Raw genomic sequence first — 19077 nt, 5'->3', positions numbered from 1 at the left:
TTAATCCCATAATGCCAACCTCCTACACCAGGAACCAGGGCCCACACACAGCAGAATTATCGGTCTCCTCACCAGTAAACTGGATTGAGTAATGTACCTGCTCTAATCTACCCATGGGGGCCTGTGGAGGTCACAGGCACCACAGATAGTGAACATCTGGTGAGCAGTGAGATTTGCTATGTATCTTCTCTGTGCTGGATGATTTTACATGACTGTGATTACAGAGAGGCTCAGGGCCCTGGAACACTTGTATTAATCCTGGGACAAAGATCCCGGGTCCCAGGCTTACTTCCAACTTTGTGAACTGGAATTCAAAGTCTTCACCTTGCTCAAAGGGCAGATGGTCATGGAGGGTGGCTTAGATTTCTTGTGGACTGGATACTCTTGTCTTTGAATGCTTTATATGATACCCTGCCCCAGGGGCCCAAAGGCCATGTTTCTATAAATGCAGGAAGCCTCCAAAAGAAACATACTTACATTGGAAATACAGAGGTGTGTATTGCCCGACACATTGGATTTTAGCTTCTGTGCCTGGAGAGAGACAAGAAAAAAAAATGCTCAAACATAATACAGAAGAGTAATTACTGATGATCCATTAATCAGCTGTCTAGGGCAATGTTCTCTGATAAATATGTGAGACACAGCTGTGAGCTCCATATATAATTGAACATTTTCTAGTAGCCATGTAATAAAGAGATATCAGGTGAAGTTAATTTTAATAATATATTTTATTTAACCCAATATATTACCACTTCAAAATGTACTCCATATTAATAAGATACTTTACATTCTTTTTGTCCATACTAAGTGTTCAGAATCTGGTGTGTCTGGCGTGGCACATCTCAATTCCGACTTACCCCATTTCAAAGCCGAGTGGCTCCTGAAGGAGCAGCCCAGGACTAGGTTACTAAAGAAAATGTTTTGAAGTCATCCCTCATTTCTTAAAGTTAATTTTTGGGAAATACCTCCTTCTAGGTAAAAATATTGCAATAAACATCTGCATTTATAAGTAATATAGACAGAGGCCTTCCTGAGCTTGTTTGTTCATTTGTTTATTTGTTGCTCCAGTCAACAAACCCTTACTGAGTACCTGTTTACCAATGCTGGGTATATGCTGATGAACAAAATAGGACCTGGTCCCTGAGTTCTTGGGGCTCCTCTCCAGTGAGGAAACTACTCACTAGTCACTGTTTAGGATCACACAGAATCAGGGGCTAAGGCACAGGGCAGGGACCCTTTCAGATGGGCATCCTCAGAGAATCACGCAGAGCATTACGGATCCTCAATGTAGCCATTTGAAAATGGCTTCCCGAGCAGTTGCAAGGGGACTGGGCTGTGAAGGCACTGAGCTCCCTGTTTCTCCTTAACTGGAACAACCCTCCACTGGGCTTCTACCTGATAATTTCTTCATAGGAAACATCCCATTGCTCAAACAATGACAGTGTAAATGCATGTGAAAACTACTGACTCTGGTACAACCCTCTCATTTCACAAAGGAAAACAGCCCAGAGAAGTTAAGTGACTAATTCAAGGTCTCATAGCAATTTACTTACAGACTCACGATGCAAACCCAGTCTTTTCAGTTCCTAAATGAAAACGTGCTACCTCCTGCATCACAGTGTTTCTCCCCAAAATCCACACAAAGAACTCCCACAATGCTCTTCCCTCATCCCCAGCAACAGGAGCCATTTGGCACTGACAGACAGAGAGCTTACTTGTCAATGGGCTGAGCCCTGGTTAAGTGTTACACCTGAATCAAGGAGGACCTGGGCAACCAGCTCTGTGTGGCTGGCACTGGCAGGCTGCCCGTTGTGACTTTTGCAACTCCTGGAAGACATGCTAAGCTAAAATGATAGCATGTTCACCCAAGGAGTAATTTATTGACCATAATGCTACTTGGGAGGTATCATAATCTTTACCTATATTTGCATATGCCAGCTGTGAATATGAAATAGAAACCTTTAAACAAGCATCAAGAATAAGACACTGTGAAGCATCCCTGGGCTGTTCAAAGGTCACTAAATGTTATGTATAAGAAGATCAGAGGGGAAATTGGAAGAGGAATTGAACCTGATTCAAAAGCCTGCTTTTAATCTATATTAATAGCAAATCTGGTCCACTGCATTGTCACCTACAGAGAGTAATGTGTAGTGCTTTACATGTTTTATTTCTGTTCAAGTTTGGAATTGTGCCCAGACACCAAAATGGCCCTAAAACATCACATTCTGCCTTTTCCAGGCCATAATCTACAAAAGACATAAGCCCTTGCTAAGGGCCTTTGCATAACTAACAAATTTACTGAATTGTACAGGGGAGGCAGTGTGATTTCTAGACTGGGATGCATTGTGCTCTCAAGTTCTTTCTATGCTTGCGGTCACAGCTAAGTTGCACCTCAGTGTCCCAGACCACAGTAGCTTCTAAGAGTTCCAAGGGCTGGGAAGGCCTCCTTCCTACTTTGTTAGGTATGATTAGCACTAGCAGACAGTGTTTTATTCATTGTATACTCAATCTGTGACACTCATTAGCTATACTGCAGGAGTATAATCCTACCATTATTAAATGATTAGAAAGGGGCTTTCATCAATGGACTAGAAAAGGCCTCTATCTTAACAGGTTTTCTTAAGTGGACTCTGCCTGCATAGGTAGATTTCTGACCCTCATTAGTCACGGAGGGTTTCACACTAAATTCAGAATTTATAAGCTTTCAACCAGGGAGAGGCGCACAGGTATAAACTCCGAGGATCTTGTCTTCTATCTGGAAATGGCAGGCATAACTTCAATTACACAGGAAAATGCATTTAGATCAGCTCCAAGTCTGTGCAGTCTCTAAGTTCTTGTTCCCCCAAAGTGGGTACCCCATTGGCCTCTGTATAAAGGAAAAGGTCAGTTTCTGGCCTTGTCTCTGTGGAGTCCCATTGGCTAAAACTGGAAGCAGCACCTCCCAGGCTCATCTTGCCTGGAAGACTATTCGATTGGCATAACTGGGGGAACTGATGAGTCCAAGTAAGAATGTGCAGCCACATTCCTACAGGGGATACTCTGAGAAAACGCCTTCTCTCTCGTTAAACATCTTCCCAACCCACAGAAGCACTCAGCACTCTAGAGACTTAGCAGTCCACACACAGGACTCTAAAGACTCTGCTTACATTGTGTGTTAACAAGCTTCCTACAGAGCGGTCTGGGTGCTCAGGAAAGCCCTACAGCAGCAGAGGCTGAGCAGAGAGGCTCTGGAGTTCCATCTAAACCTGGCACGGGCCACTGTCAGCTCTGTGAGTCTGATTAGCAGAATCAAAGGATTGCATATAGGTTTGAGATCTCTTTAAATCTTACACCAAATGAGCTGAGGGCCAGAGTGTGCTGGCTGTCTAGACTGGATGGGGTCGACAACAGACATCATCAGGCTGAGAGTTCAGGACCTCTCACAGTGGGCCTGCTACTGAGAGAGGGTCACAGCCTGGGATGCAGACCTGTGAACTTCTGGCTAGTTGCATGCTTATGAGTCCTGTATGCAGTGTGAACTTCCTGTGACCACTGAGGGTCAGAAATCTACCTCTGCAGATCCAGAGTCTACTTAAGAAAATCTGCATCTTAAAACCCACTTTGGAAGCCTGAGAAACCTGTTATTTCCACATTTTAAAGGCTTTTATCCCCAGCATTTCTGAAAACATCATCAAGCTATCACTGTCTTGCTAGTCGGGTATCATAAATGCAAACAGATAAAATTACAGGGCATCCCCTGCTTTCAACTATCACAAAAAAAGTACTTACACACTTTAAATGCTGTTTCAGTTGCTGCAAAGTGGGATGTCCTAGGAAAATTAAAAGGAAAAAATAAACCCCAAACTCCTGAGACTTTGTAAGGTATAAAGTAAATTAGAAACTGCAAGCGCACCTTTTATCCCTGAGTTACACACTGGTAAAACGAAGGGTACAGTAATAGAAGGGCTGGCACAGTGTTCAGGGGCCCTTCAGTGAGCCTCACAGCCCTGATGATTATGAGAAATGCAGAGAGCCGACAAAGAGCTCAGCCAGCCGGTACCTATGCAGACACCATGCCTTGCAGTTTGTGGTTTTAACACAACATGCCTTTTAACAAGAGATGAAGAAGAGAAGATGCATTTCATTTTTCAAAAAATCAATTTGAACTATTCTTACAGTATGTTGAAAAATGAATTATTTAATCCTTTTAAAGAAAAGGTGTTTCTTAACTCTAATTTATAGCTATAAGGTTTAGGGGAAGCTGCCTGACTCTGAGTTGGGGAAAACACCACCACTGAAATATAGCACACCTTGAGGTTTTCATCTTGAGAATGGGAAGATGAAAATCATACTAGACAAGCCTGTCCCCAAACCAAGCGCCTTCCCTACATTCTGGAAAACCAGGGAAACCTATTCTTTAGGCACGTGAAGCCTTGTCTCTCCAGCAGCCATTGCTCTCATATTATAAAAGTGTCACTGGTGGTAATCCCCAAGTCCAGGCACGTCGCATAAATGAATTTCCAGGGCACTGTAATCGTGGGGGGCCAGACCTCGCCAGTCCCTGGCACCAGAGGGTTAATAAATGCATTAGATGCTGTTAACCTCTGTTACCTGGAGTCAGAGCAGTGCCTCTCCTGCTTTTTACCCCAGTGATTAGCATTTGGAAAGCCTGCCGTGGTGCCAGCAGCTTTCCTGTGCAGAACGCAGAGATGCACACATCATTTATAGCTCTCAGTCCAGTCCCCACACGGGTTCTGCCCACAGCAGGCTCTCCCCAAGCTCTGGGGACAGGTCAGGCTTGTGAGCAGCATGCTCACTCTGATTATGGAATTGGAGGCTTAAAAGCGCACTCGCCCGGAGCCTGGCCTTTGCTGCCCCAGGACTCCATTTCTGTAGAGAAGCCAGTGTTTAATCTCCGGATTTTAGGCAGCTGTCAGCCAGCAGGGCATGGAACATTTCTCTGTTCTCCTCCACGCATAAGAAAAGCCAGTTTCTGCTCTACCTCCAGAAAATAAAACCAGGGGAAGTTGCCCAATCCAATAGCAACAGACTGTCCAGTCTGCAGCCAGATAGTCATAATTAATGATGCTCTGGTTCTTTTCTTCCTTGCATTACTGATTAGAGAGATTTGCTATATTAGGAACCTGTTTGCTTAATGACAGAATACAAGCAATAAACAGAGAAATACACAGACTGTAAAATGCAATCAACTTTGCTCTCTAGCACTCACTAAGTACCTAGCTGCATCTATCATACTTGTCAATACCCGTTTATTAGCATACGAGTCTCTTCTGCAGCACAAACTGGACCTTTGCTAGGGAAAACCACTGTATGAGTTTTTCACACAACAGTCCAGAAGCAGAAGTCCAGAGCTCAAAGCCATTTCTCAGTTTAAGTCTACATAGTTTATGCTCCCTTGTAAGACAAGCCATGGAAAGAAGAGTATGTACTTAATTGAGGTTAACTGAGCAGAGGAACCGGCTACCAAGTAAGCATCATTCACATTGTATCTTAGTCAGATAGACTCACCTGCTTATAGACTTCAATAGGTAATACTATATAACAATTCTATTGTGTACCTGATACCAATTTGCCCAAATTAATTTCTGTACATACAAAGAAGACACAAAAAAGAAGCTCCTTGCCAGTGAATCCAAGCTAAGTAATGGTGGCCCAACAGTGGTCTGGAGCCGTTTTTTTTTTTTTTGGCTTTTGGATTTTGCCTATTGATGTCTGGGATTGCTGGGAGAAGTTTTATTGCTGGTCTGGTCCCAAGCAGTTGGCCAGCCTTTCTAAAACGTCTGGCACTGTCTTTTTTGAAACTCACCTTCCTGGAGGTTTGCTTTTCCTACAAACTTGGTAAACGATCACTTGCAACCACTGGTCTGAATAATGTCCAGTAAAGTCAGCTGCGTAAAACAAGTGGACACATAAATAAAGCCTGCTCTGAGCCTGTGGGCTTGGGTGTTTTTCTTCCAGAGCCTGAGCTCAGCAAGGAAGGGATTCATTTCCTCCAAGTTGAATTCTGCCAAGCCCCACGGACCCTGGCCCAGGCCAGGAAGAAAACCAGGGGCTGTGAGGGCAGCCAGGATGAGTTTGGGCAAGCATGCTTCTGAGAAGGGGCTGGAGTAGCCCTGGGTGGCTCTTCTACCACTGAGCCTGGGACTGTCTGGTCTCTTCTACCTGCTACCCCCAAAGATGCTTTGTCTCTGTGTCGCCTGAACCTCAGCCAGAGGCTTTCATTACATTAAGCTCTTAGAAGGCCTTGTAAAGATATTTCACTCAGCACAAGTTTCAGGAAGGCTCAGGGGTGCCAAGTTTCGTTAGTCTGGGCAGGTCGAGTCACAGGATGAGGGATCTGCAGTCATACTTTTGTACTCAGAGGAGGCATAGCTCAGACAGGTTGGGCTACGTTTAGGTGAAGCCTCCAATAAAGGGTGCATAGCGAGTTGAAAAAAAGTCAGATTCCAGATGTGTGTGTTTGGGTGTGGGGATCCTAGCCTTGAAGCTGACAGACAGGCTCTAGTGGCAAAGGTCTTAGATTCCTGGCACCAATGGGACAGTCAGAGTTGAACTGTGCAATTTAGTTTGAGCTTAGTGCCAAGCCTAGATCAGAAACCCTCTTCTTTGACCTGACTGGGGACTGGGCCCCTAGGTGGTCAATTGGGAAATTAAATGAAAGAATAAAATCACTTAGAAATGGTGTATCTATATGAAACTTTAACATCTAAATATCATTCCTTTACTGATTTTTGGATTATGCGACCAGGACCACCTTTATTCTATTTTTTTTTTTTTTTAAAGAGTCTATTGATTGGAGTTCCCTGGTTAATGTTTTGCATAAGCCATGTCTATAATTCCTGGTCTACAGTTCCCGGTTGCAGTTTCCTTAAAACAGGAGTGACTTTTGACACTCGCAGAAGAATCTCAGTACACAATATTCCTGTGTTTTTATAATTGCACTCGGTCCTTTATAGTCATCTCACCCACATCTAATCCAAAGGCTTTTTATTTTATTTTATTTTTTTTAAGGAATTTGCCTTTTCAGATATATTCAACTTAGTGTGCATTGAAGCGATTACCCTTTTTTTGGGCTCCTATTTCAGTGATTTATGTAATATTTCGCAAATGATGTAAGCAAAAATACCAACTACAACCAGCACAAAAGGGCATAAGAACAAATACAGTTGATGCTTGTTAAACCTGCATCCCAACTGGAGAGAGTGAGGGGTACTTGTGGGCAGAAGAAGCGAAGCCTGCTAGTGTGGTCCATGCAGTGAGTCTTGTGCAGTAGCCAGTATGTTTGCAGGGGAAGGAGCAGGTTGGCTTCTATGGTGAGCTGGCTAAATGAGTGTCAGTTAAGAGAACTTCTGCTGCAATTTAGAAGTTGCTCCTGGTACTGGCTTGATTGATATGGTATGGTAAAAAGAGCACAGGCTGGCCAGGCATGGTGGTTCACGCCTGTAATCCCAGCACTTTGGAAGGCCGAGGCGGGTGGATCATGATGTCAGGAGTTCGAGACCAGCCTGGCCAGCATGGTGAAAACCTATCTCTACTAAAAATATATCTCTACTAAAAATATAAAAAATTAGCTGGGCATGGTGGCGTGCACCTGTAATCCCAGCTACTTAGGAGGCTGAGGCAGGAGAATCGCTTGACTCCAGGAGGTGGAGGTTGCAGTGAGTCGAGATCGCACCACTGCACTCCAGCTTGGGTGACAGAGAAAGACTCGTCTCAAAAAAAAAAACAAAAAAAAAAAAGAAAACCCACAAGTTACAAGGTTCCTAGTCCTAGCTTTCCAACCATCATCCATGATTCCAATCATTCCTGCCTGTCTAAATCACAGGGTTGCAAAAAGTCCTTTCAAAATTCAAGTTTCTCTTAGCCTCTCTGTGGTTGATGGTCATTCTTTGATCAAGGCAAAAGTGGGAAAAATGCAAAACCTCACGCTAATTGGGCTTGTGAACATTGTATTGAAGAGAACCGGCTTGTGATCATCTGTGATTCCTCAGATTTGAAAATGAATGCAATGAAAGAGACACAGTCCAGTAAGATATATCAACAGTCTTCCATTAGCTAAGCATTCCCTCGGGCTTCCCTGTCAGTCTCCAGCGCACCATAAAAGGATGCCTGCAGCTTTGCACTTGTAATTTAACACTAATGGCAAGATGGCAAGGAGTGCTGCGTGCAGACTCTGTCTACAGCATGGAGCTTCACAGGGGGCCCTGACTGGGCTTACTTCTTCTTTTCATACCTTCACAGGATCACCTTACATCTCTTTTGCTTTTACCCATGCTGGGGCAAACACAGGTTGCAGAAATACATTAGAGAACTGTTTGTTTTCATTCATGGTTAACTTGCTTGATTAGTAAAATATTCAGACGAGAAGCAATTATGAGCTCTATTTTAGAAAATTATGCGCAATTAACAATAAGATAATGACAAAATGTGTGAAAGACATTTTGAAGACGTTGTGGTTTGGGGTGAGGATGGCTGTTTTGTATAGCGAACATTCAGCATTAATGGTATGAAGCAACTAGGAGGGACGGCCCTAAAATGAAACATTTGTTTTCTCAGAATGTGCAGTTGGGAATGCAAATGTGCAAGAGCAACAGAAAAGATTCATTGTTGTCCCTGATGAGAAGTGCATGAAGCCTATCTCATCAGACACGCATCCTCATCACCATCAGATAATATTTATTAAGGCTCTCATTCTCCTGTGCATTTATGTGCAGCTGAGTGCGGCCCCGTAATGGCTCTGTGACTTATGGTGGTAACTAAGGTTTGATATAAAACACCACGGTTTGGAGACATAACGGACCAGGGGCTTTTGTTCATCCTCTGGTTCAGAAGATGGAACATGGTTGGTGTTGCAAAAAAACAAGGTAAAAGCAAAAAACCTTTAAAAATTTTTTAGAATATGTGCTTTTAGAGAAAAATATTCTCAAAAGTATAGGGAAACCAAGTAGATGAATAGTGATGATTGTGATCATTACTATCACAAACAGCCTTCACTGATGATGATCCCATCTGCCTTTTACCAAATACACCCATCACTGAAACAACTTTCTTTCTGAGGGGGGCACTCCCCTTTTATATGGGTCAGGAACAGGGGTTCCGAGAGGTGATGACTTGCTCAGGTTTCCACAGCTTGAAGAGGCTGTGCTGAGATTTGAACCCAGTCACTCTGACTCTAAAAATCAATGCATATTGACTCCATGCTAGATACACTGTTCATTATCTCCCAGATTTTACATCAACCCTCAGAAACAGCTCATTATCCTGGTGACAGCTAAGGAAGGTTCTGAGTGGTGCAGTCATAAGCCCAGGCTCACACAGCCAGCATGGACAGAGACAGCTCAGGCAGCACAGAATCAACAGAGTCTGAAAAGGAATACAGAGCCCAAGGGTGTCCTCCCAAGCTTCATCCCAGAAACCAGGAGCAACTTCTGCAAATGCAGTTTCTGTAGGAAGTCAGAGGTCAAGCCAGGCCAGGAGGCTTCTGCTCCTCCAAGACGCCAGTGGTGAGTGCCTCTCCGAGGTCCCTGCAGCGGAGGGGCAGGCAGGGGACAGCCATCCTGGGGAAAACTCCCAAAATGTCAACTCAATGTCTACCGTCTTGAGTTTTCTCTCTAGACAGTCTCATTTCCTTGGGTTTGAAATATAAGGGACAGAGAGGAGGGATGCTCTTGGTTGAATTTTACCCAATAAGAGAACCAGGGTTGTTTGCTTCCACATAAGGGAGTTCCATGGTTCAAGAACAGGCAGAACCTATTATTCAGGGGAACATGGTTGGCTGGAAGTCCTAAGGATAAAAGGTCAGTAGGGGATATAAGAAATTGGATTTATTTATAGTATGTGATCTAAGTGTGCTCAGAGGTATTCTCACAGGTTACCCAGAACAAGAAGCATATTTATAGCTAAGATGGTGCACACGTCCTATTCCTTTTTATTAAGCATGTTTATTACCCAGCAATTGGGTTAAGCAATTGTCCAAGGGCTGAATTACTGTCCTTCTGATGGGCTGGCCTCACTGCCCTCTGGACCACAAGTGCAGGTGGCCTAATGGCTTTTCCCATAATGCACTGAGGAGGACCTTGTCTTCCCATCCCCTCTCTAAGTCTTTCTCATTTTTTGAGAATAGTGGTTAAAAAAAAAAGTGCTTAGGAGGAGACATCATAAATGGGTGATCAAATAATGGGTGATCAAATAATTGGTCTATTTTTGCAAGGTAGCACACATATATGATGCTCAAGTTCACTTCTCAGATGAATTTTGGGGTAAAGGTCACTGGATGCCACCTCAGCACGGGCTCCTCCTATGTCATCATCAGCAAAGACCACCCAAGAGAATAAAATAATGGTATAAATAGTTACTGTCCTGGAGGCTGAGTTACTGTGATGAAGGATTTTAATCTGCTTAATAATTATAACACTCCTAGGCAGTAGCATTTATCATTCTCATATTTTAGGTGATAAATCCAAGGACCAAAGAGATTAAGCTACTCTCCATCTTGGCCCGCACAGGGTTTGAATTTTATTGTAGCAAGAGGCCTGGCCCTTCAGTATCTTCTCCTAAGTACAACAGCCTCCTTTTCTTAAAAAAATCAACATTGGAAACTAACCACCCTGTACTTCTTTTCATGATCACTTGTTAGGCATCAGTACAATTGATGCTGTATTTTGCTTGAGCTCTATTATCTTAAAGTGAGTGTCAGACTGGAGCAAAACAAAGGATGGTATTGCCTCCATTCTCCATGGGAACACAAAATCACTAAATGCTGTCCATTACATAGTACTAACATAGTACTGGGCTACTATAACATGGTACTGGGCTGTTCTGGGGCGAGGAGTGAGAGGAGACAACAGCTGAAGCCCAGAGCTAATGCCTGTCTGTAGGCAGCAAGAATGTCTTCCAGTTGTGGCATCTTTGCTGAGATGACTGAAACCTGCCAAAAGATATCCAAATGACAGGCACGGACAGCTTTACATTGTTCCCAAGGAACACCAAATTTCCACAGAGACAGCCTGGAGCCAAGCTGACAAAGATGGGTCAGACGACTACAGAACTGAATGAGAAACAGAAAAAAGGAAGCCTGGGTCATTTCAGGGTGATAGAACAAAGGGGTTCTAGGCACTGCAGGTGACCTCTTCTCAAAGTATTTACCAGGTGGAGAGTTCAAAATCAGCCTGCCCTTTGTTCACATAAAGGTACCACTGCTTATAGCAGAGTGGTAATGGGCTGTGAACCCCGGGTCACCAGACTGCACCTCAGAGAGAGAGAGGAAACAGCCCAGCCACATGGGACTTCCTTTGACCTTTTCCATTTCTGTGTAGCAGACACAGGCTCTGAGCCAGAGCTGGTTCACTCAATAATCACACTGTATCCAAGGGTCCTGGGACCTAATTCCCTATGATGTGCTCCCTAAGCTATGTGATAACTGTGTTTGTATCCTTGGGCCACCTCTTTCACTGGCTTTTGTTGCCTGAAAATATACCCATGGCAAATTCCAGAAATATAAATAACATGAACTATAATTCCAATGACAATGAGATCATGCCTTCTCCCAGATGCTATAATATATGATAACACTTGTCTTACTAGTAACGAGAATATATAATTAAATGATCAGGTAGGGCTGCCTTTCTGCTATTCACTTTATAGAATAGTAAACTATGAGTTATTTGGAGGCATTCATAAGAGACTTTATAAGAGTTAGGAGCTGGGGTTCAGGCAGTGTGATCAAGAGGCCATCTGTAAAATGAAAATCTTCTCTGGAGAGAACCAATTTATCGCCTGTTTAAGCTGGAGTTCTCCTGGCCTCACTGGTGTTCACCTAGTGCTTGGAAAATAGGCTTATTCTAGCTATAGGAGATTAGGGATAAAAGAGTTTTTAAAAAGAGAAAAATTATAATTTAGAGATACCGCACTGCGTGTGCTTAATTGAGAGGGCATCTGGCTACATTGCTGCAGAGAAAAATAGATCCCATGACCTGCCTTTGTTGAAAAGGTGACATCTGGGTTCATTAAAGGTGTGCAATAGATTTTGATAAAAGCTATTTTTCTAAGTCATTAAATTGGTTTTTAGGAACTTTACACTCTCCTTCATTTGAACAATTATTAAACTATAAAATAGAATTGCACAATTGCTAAAACCGTAATCTGAAATTTTACAGCCAGCTATAAAATGCTGTATTATTAAACTATACTGAAGATGCTCAAGCCCATTACAACTTTTAAAATGAATTATAAAACCCTTTACTGCTGATAAAATAATCTTAAATTACAGTATTATGTATTCTAACAATATGTTGAACCAAAGTTTGCGACAATGCAAACATGCCAATCACAAAGAAATCATTTTTTGAATTAAGTTTGCAGAAGCTGGCAATCTGATAACAGCTGCTTCAGCAAGGCAGCCCAGCACCTGATGTCTGCAGGCTGGGCGGGACAGCTTGTCCTCCGTGGGAGCTGCCTTTTGCCAAGTTCCTGCAACCACAGGACTAAGAGTCAGCCTCCTGTTTTAAAGTCTGCACAAGGGACACTTAGGAGGGACCCGGGGATCAAGAAAAGGCTTGCAGTAACAGCACTGTTTTCCCTTAACGTCTCCCCACGAGTGAGATTTTGTAAATGCAAAATGCTTAGTTACTAAGTAGCTGCCACTTACATGTATGATACCTATGATGTAGGGTGCCACACATACGTACCTATCATGAGGCCTGGCCCCCAAGATTAAATTCCTATTTTTTTGCACCAGTTATACCCTGCATGCGTCCATTTCCAATCAAGTTGAATACACAATTGAAAATGTAGTTGAGCATGCTGGCTTGTATGGCAGCCTTAACAGGGTAATACCCAATTCTGAGCTCTGAATTCAAGCACTTTCTTGGCTGAAGGGCTTTGAATAACTGCTCTATAAGCAGTTATTACAAACGGTGTTTTTACAACAGTCTCTTTCCTCCCAAGGCTGACGTGGGTGGATTCTGGAATTCAACTTCCCTCTAAGCTCCTCTGCTGGCGCTTGGAGCCAAGAAGATGAAGTCCAAGGAGGTCACTGGTAGCCTGTCCATGCTGGGAGCAGCAGGTTCACCACACAGGGCCTGAGACCACTTGGCAGCCTGGTCCAGAGCTCTGTGATGAAGCTTCCAGGAGGGCCCAGAAGGAAGTAGTCTGGGTGAGGGGCCCTGCAGCTTAACACTTCTGCTAAGGGAAGATCCCCCAACAGTTCATTCCTCCCAGAGTGGGGAAATAAACTCAGCCAGAGCAGGAGACCATTACGCAGAGAAAACGCTGGGTATAGCCAAGGTTTGGATTTTTTCTATGTGACAAAAACAACAGCGGATGCTAGAAAACAGTCTGTATCACACAGAGACGATGAAAACGTCACAAACACCATAAACCAAATACCACAAATAACATGCAGCCCCAAGACCATTCTCTCAGATAAAAGGCCCAGGCAATGGTATCCATGTTGCTACAGTCATTTAGATTCTATGCCTGTGCTATGGGCTCAGTGTTGACATGTCTGGTGCTAGTTTTCTAATCCCATTCAATCCCACCCCTCTTAAAGCTCCTCTGTCCTCAAAGCCATGTGTGAGAAGCCTGACCATGGTTTGGGACAACACTTCCATCCACTAGGGTCGTTGGGCAAAAGTCTCCTTTGAGATGTTCTCTGCAGGGTCATCATCCAGCGTGCTGGATACACAAAAACACCAGAAGGTGATGGTGTGAGGATGAGACACCAGAGCTCTTTCTCTCCTCCATGTGAGATGCAGCAGAAGATGGCCATCTGCAACCTGGAAGAGAGCCCTCACTGGGAACGCAATCTGCCCACACCTTGACCTTGACCTTGCCAGCCTCCAGAGCTACACAATATAAATTTCTGTGGCTTAAGCCACCCAGTCTATAGTATTTTGTTATGACAGCCCAGATGGACGAAGACAAGTAGTAACCACAGCTTCCCTTCCTTCTCCCTGCCTACACTACCTAGGAAAGATTTGGTCCAACGCACCAGTTTACACTTATATCTTCCTATGCTCCTTGCCACATAAGGAGGAAGAAACATGAGGATTCTCAAACGCCCCCCATTTTCTTTTAGTGTAAAGGAAAAGGGGGTCTCTGAGGCACCCTTTGCTTTGGGCAGTGATTGTCAAGCAGGTACACTTCTGCCCCCTGGAGACATTTGGCAATGTTGGAAGGACATTTTTGGCTGTCATAGTTGAGGAAAGGTGCTACTGGCATCTGGAAGGTAGAGGCCAGGGATGCTGCTAAATACCCAGCAATGCACAGGACAGCCCCCTGTAACAATTATGGAGACCAAAATGTCAATAGTGCCAATGTCAAGGAAGCCTGGCCTGGAGGAACTGTTCAACTCAAGCCAAGAGGTTACTAAACAATCCTCCCTGAAATCGACAGGGTTGGCATAGGGGTGTGCAGCCCACATTCAGCAGAGAATACCAGGGAAAGCAAGTGACTTCCCATGGAGAAGCATCTATCTCCAAACTCCATTTCAAAACCCCCACTCTAACAAGACCTCATCCTTTGTCTTATCCATAACAAGTTCCACTCCACACACTGGAGCTCCACAGGTCACAAAGACCAGAAAGCCTGCTGGAAAACAGGCCCCATAAAGCAATGCCTCCTGAGTCCCATAACCCAAACTGATCCTTCAGCACTTCTCTGACACTGAAGGTGGGACGTATCCAATTGCTGGGCCGAAAGCCCCTTGAAACTTACAACTAATAAAAATTTACATAGTACTACTTTTGAGCTGGGCACCATTCTGAGCATGCTTTACACTCACAAACACATTTAATCAGCAAACACCCCAGGAAGCTCTTCTACTGTCATCTCCATGTTAAAGATGAGGAAATTGAGGCAGAAAAGATAAAAATTTGCCCAAAGTTTAATGGCTACTAAGTGGTAGAGTGCAAAATTTCAACTCCAGTTTCCTTATGAGAAGTTTCACAGTGCTACAAATGGAGTTCAGTGTATACTGCTTGGGTGATGGGTGCACCAAAATCTCACAAATCACCACTAAAGAACTTACTCATGTAACCAAATACGACCTGTTCCCAAAAATCCGATGGAAATAAAACATTTAAAAAATAAAAGAAGAAGTTTCACAGTGCATCTCTAGAATCAAAATTATATTTTAAAACAACCAACTCTGATGAGGCATTGTTGCATAATTAAGAATTTGACTGGCTTTTGTCCTTGGTTCCTGAGAGATGACTTCTAAATCCTTGGAATTTCTTGAGTGCTAGGAGTGCCTATTATTCACGAGTTCTCCGGATCACACCTGAGTGTCCAAGTAATGGGATGACTCAGGATTAGGTCAGGTTACCACAAAGACCAACCATGGGTCACAGGTTGAGACTTTGAGCCACAGTAGGTCAGCCTGACCTCCTGATCCCCATGGTTTGGGGAGGAGGGCTGATGACTGCCAGTCATATGGTCAATGATTCAATCAATAGTGCCTACTTAATAAAACTCTAACAAAAACTTTGGAAACTGAGCTCCTGGGCAGCAAATACATTAATGCGCCAAGGGGGTGACAAGCCCTAATTCCACGGGGAGAAGGCAGAGAAGTTCTCCATTGGAGAACCCCCCGCCCAAGACCTTGCCCTAGGCATCTCTTCGTCTAGCTGGTTCTGATCTGTACCCTGATCATAAAGCTGTAATCCTAGGTTTTGTAGCACTTTCCTGATTTCTGTGAATCATTCTAGTGAAATGAACTTGAGGGGGTCATGGGAACCCCTGAATTTGTAACTAGTTGGTCAGAAGTGCAGGTGGCCTGGGAACCCCGAAGTGTGGCTGGCATCTGAAGCAAGAGCCGTCTTATTGTGGACCATGCCCATAACCTGTGGAGTCTGACACACCCTGAGAGGTTAGCTCGGAATTGAGTTGTACTGCGGTCTACCAGTTGGTGTCAGAATAGGCATCATTACTTTTCTTTACGCTCATTTATGAACCAATCTGACACTTCAGTCTGCCAGATGTTCAACAAGAATTTAGGGACTGATTTAATCTATAGCGATGCATAATGTTACCCAGAAACACAATGTTTAAAGTGCTCTGGTTTTGGCAATACGGTGTAGCCATTTATAACAGGGGGCGGGGAGAAACGTTGCTTTGCTCTTGCTCCTCTTCTGATCAAGTATCTCTGTGCCTCGGGTCTCTTGTCTGAAAAATGGGAATGATAATAGTACTGACCTTCTGAGGTTACTGTGAGGATTACTCAGGGGAGGCACTGTGTACGCATTTGCTTTATTAATGCCTGGCCATAAAAAGCTGGGGTGACCTAAGTTATCAAAGTGAATTGTTCTGGGATCTGTCATAGGATTAGATGGTTTATAATGTTTTCCAAAGTGGGGCTTGGGGACTGCGGGTGGTACATGACATCACTTTAGGTAGCATGCAAACTTTTTTATGGTTTTAATTTTAATATTTATATATTGATTTTAATATAGAGAAAGCACATTGAACTCATGCTTTCACATATGTTAGTAACAGCTTCAGATGAGTCTCAAAGGCAGTGGTGTGCATATAAATAAGTATAGCTCATAATTGAATTTAAAGATAAAGATGGAGCAAATAATAGGATCAGTGGAGTGCAGATATGGCAAAGACTGCAAAGTCCTGGGCTTTGAGGCTAAGAGGCAGGGCTAGTTCTCAAATACTGTCTTCTCTGCAACCAAGAATGTTTCCTGTTAACAACTACATCACCTCTTCCCAATGTCGGCACTGGTTAAAAAGATGTGGCAGGGACCCTGGCAGCCAGTTCCACTCTGGTCACCAGGCTGGACCAAGATCTGACCAGAGTGGCAGCTCCAAGTCACAGCTCCAAGAAGCAGATTAGTCAGATGAAGCTCCCAGGAGATGCACGGAGAGACGGAATTTGGATCAGTTCTAATCCCTCAAGACCTAGTCCTTTTTTTATTGCCTTTGGTTTCCCTTCCTTCTTAGTCTGGTGTCCAAAGAACATTCTCCCCCTTCCCCTCCTCCCTGGGACTTTCTACCAAGACCACATCTTAGAACTGGCAGGATATCATTCAGCTTAAACCTTTTTTTTTGAGACGGAGTTTTGCTCTTGCTGCCCAGGCTGGATGGAGTGCAATGGTGCGATCTTGGCTCACCGCAACCTTCGCCTCCTGGGTTCAAGCAATTCTCCTGGCTCAGCTTCCTGAGTAGCTGGGATTACAGGCATGTGCCACCATGCTGGCTAATTTTGTATTTTTAGTAGAGAGGGGGTTTCTCCATGTTGGTCAGGCTGGTCTCAAACTCCTGGCCTCAGGTGATCCGCCCGCCTTGGCTTCCCAAAGTGCTGGGATTACAGGCATGAGCCACCGCACCCGGCCTCAAACCCTTCTTATTAATTAAGAAGGCACAATACAATCTAAAGAGCTCCATCTTTCTTCCTCTGTGCCCTGCCCCCATCCCCGCTCCTGAGAGCAGCTCTTCCTTTCTGGCCCCAGCATCCTGTGTCAAAATCTCTAATGCATCTCACCAACCATGTCAATAGTGGAGGCCGCTTCCCCCAGTGCCAAGGGTCAGCCCATTGTTGTGCCTGGGCTCTTTGCATACTTGCACTGTTCTGTTCTTTATTCCTCACAAAAAACCAAGAGCTCAGTGGTGTTTTACAGCAGAGATTCAGGGTAAAAACCAAGCAATGGTCATGGAGCCACAGAAGGTGAGCCAGGATTCTTACTCAGGTCCAACTAACTCCAAAGCTGAAGCTTTTCCTGGAAAACCAACTCTTAGACTGTCAACCATGGGTGAAAAGGAAAGTGCAGAAGAAATGCTCTCAGGGTTGCTTCACCCTACTTGGAGGGGAGGGGTAAGGAGAGGGGGTTAACCCCCTTCCTGGAGTTTGATGTGGAAATAAGCACCTCTCTTTCCTCGCTTCCATCTTCCCAGGCCTGCTCTCCTCCCGGTCTATCACCCTGTGCAAAATCCCAGCACCCTGGACTGGCTCTCAAGTGTCTCTTCTCTGGTGGAAGATTAACGGGCCGCCAAAGCACCCCATTGCTCTGCTAGCATAAATTGCAAGAAAAACATTTAGAATATTGATTAAGTGCTCCGTGCTAGAAGATTGAAATTTACCTCCTGTATTTCCAGGATTAGCTGACATAATGGGGTCAGTCTGCTGGCACAAATGATTTACAGAACGCCCATTGGCAGCTTTCCTTTTAAAACTCGACACTTAAAATTTTCACTTGGTCACAGCCAGTGGAGTCCTGGGTATTTGGTAGGCTTGGATAATCGCCTTCCCGCCGCATCTAGACTTTGGGGGTTGACCCTCACAAAGAAGAGTTTTGAAATCATGTCTGGTCTGGTCTGGCCCCATCTGGAACAAATGGACTTTGGCTCTGAGGAAGTACTGGGGCCGTGGGGAGAGGGTGGAAGGGACCATCTAAATATAGATTATTTTCAATATTCGAATGCAGATTAGGAGTTAAACAGATTAGGTCTGCCCTCCATCCCTCCTGCCACTCTGCAAACATTAGGCTGCATCCTACAAGTACCTGTTTTCTAAGCTTGACACGACTCTGGGGAGAGAAGGAAATGTACTGAGGCTTTGCTGGGAGGCTGGGAAGGAGTGGACCTAGGCTGAAATCCAGTGAATGTGGCAGGTTCTCTGCTCCAGGCGGATGCCCACCCCCCAGGCCTCTGCCCTCACCCCGCACAAAGAGGGGCCCGCGGTGTCTCTACTCTGAACCCCTTAGGGCTAGCATGGTCTGACGGCCAGAGAAGACCAGGCAGCTACTGATGGAGTGGTGGGGGGGCAGGGCAGCTGCCCTCTGCATGGTTGATTTTAACAAGAAGCATGCTTTCGAAGATTATCCACATGAACCCTTCATCTCTTTCATGATTGGGTGAGCTGCTTTGTGGTTTCTTTCTAGAATACTGTTTTAAAAGTCCCACCAGGATGAGCTCTGTCACACTGGTCCTCCATGTCTCACCCACAGATGTGTTTTATGTGACTCACAAAAAAATTATCTAACTTTGAATGTGGTTAGTGCTGTTTACTGGAGCCCCTGCCAACTGCCCACAGCTATCCTCACCTACCCTGCTCACCCTGGGGCTGAGCGTGTG

At 44.4% G+C, this 19077-nt stretch overlaps 1 protein-coding gene across 3 annotated transcripts in view; it reads right to left on the bottom strand.

Moving 5' to 3' along the window:
• Positions 1–19077, bottom strand: part of GFRA1 (GDNF family receptor alpha 1) — a 224448-nt gene that overhangs the window by 8240 nt on the left and 197131 nt on the right. For all 3 annotated transcript variants that reach the window (XM_017944362.3, XM_009215430.4, XM_009215431.4), the window contains one exon: positions 478–531. In XM_017944362.3, coding sequence (XP_017799851.2) covers positions 478–531 — 54 coding nt within the window. The remainder of the gene's footprint in view (positions 1–477; positions 532–19077) is intronic.

This window comes from Papio anubis, chromosome 11, assembly GCF_008728515.1.
Source record: "Papio anubis isolate 15944 chromosome 11, Panubis1.0, whole genome shotgun sequence".
NCBI classification, from domain to species: Eukaryota; Metazoa; Chordata; class Mammalia; order Primates; family Cercopithecidae; genus Papio; species Papio anubis.
The sequence above is the reverse complement of the archived record's forward strand: the minus strand, read 5'-3'. Positions and strand labels throughout refer to the sequence as shown.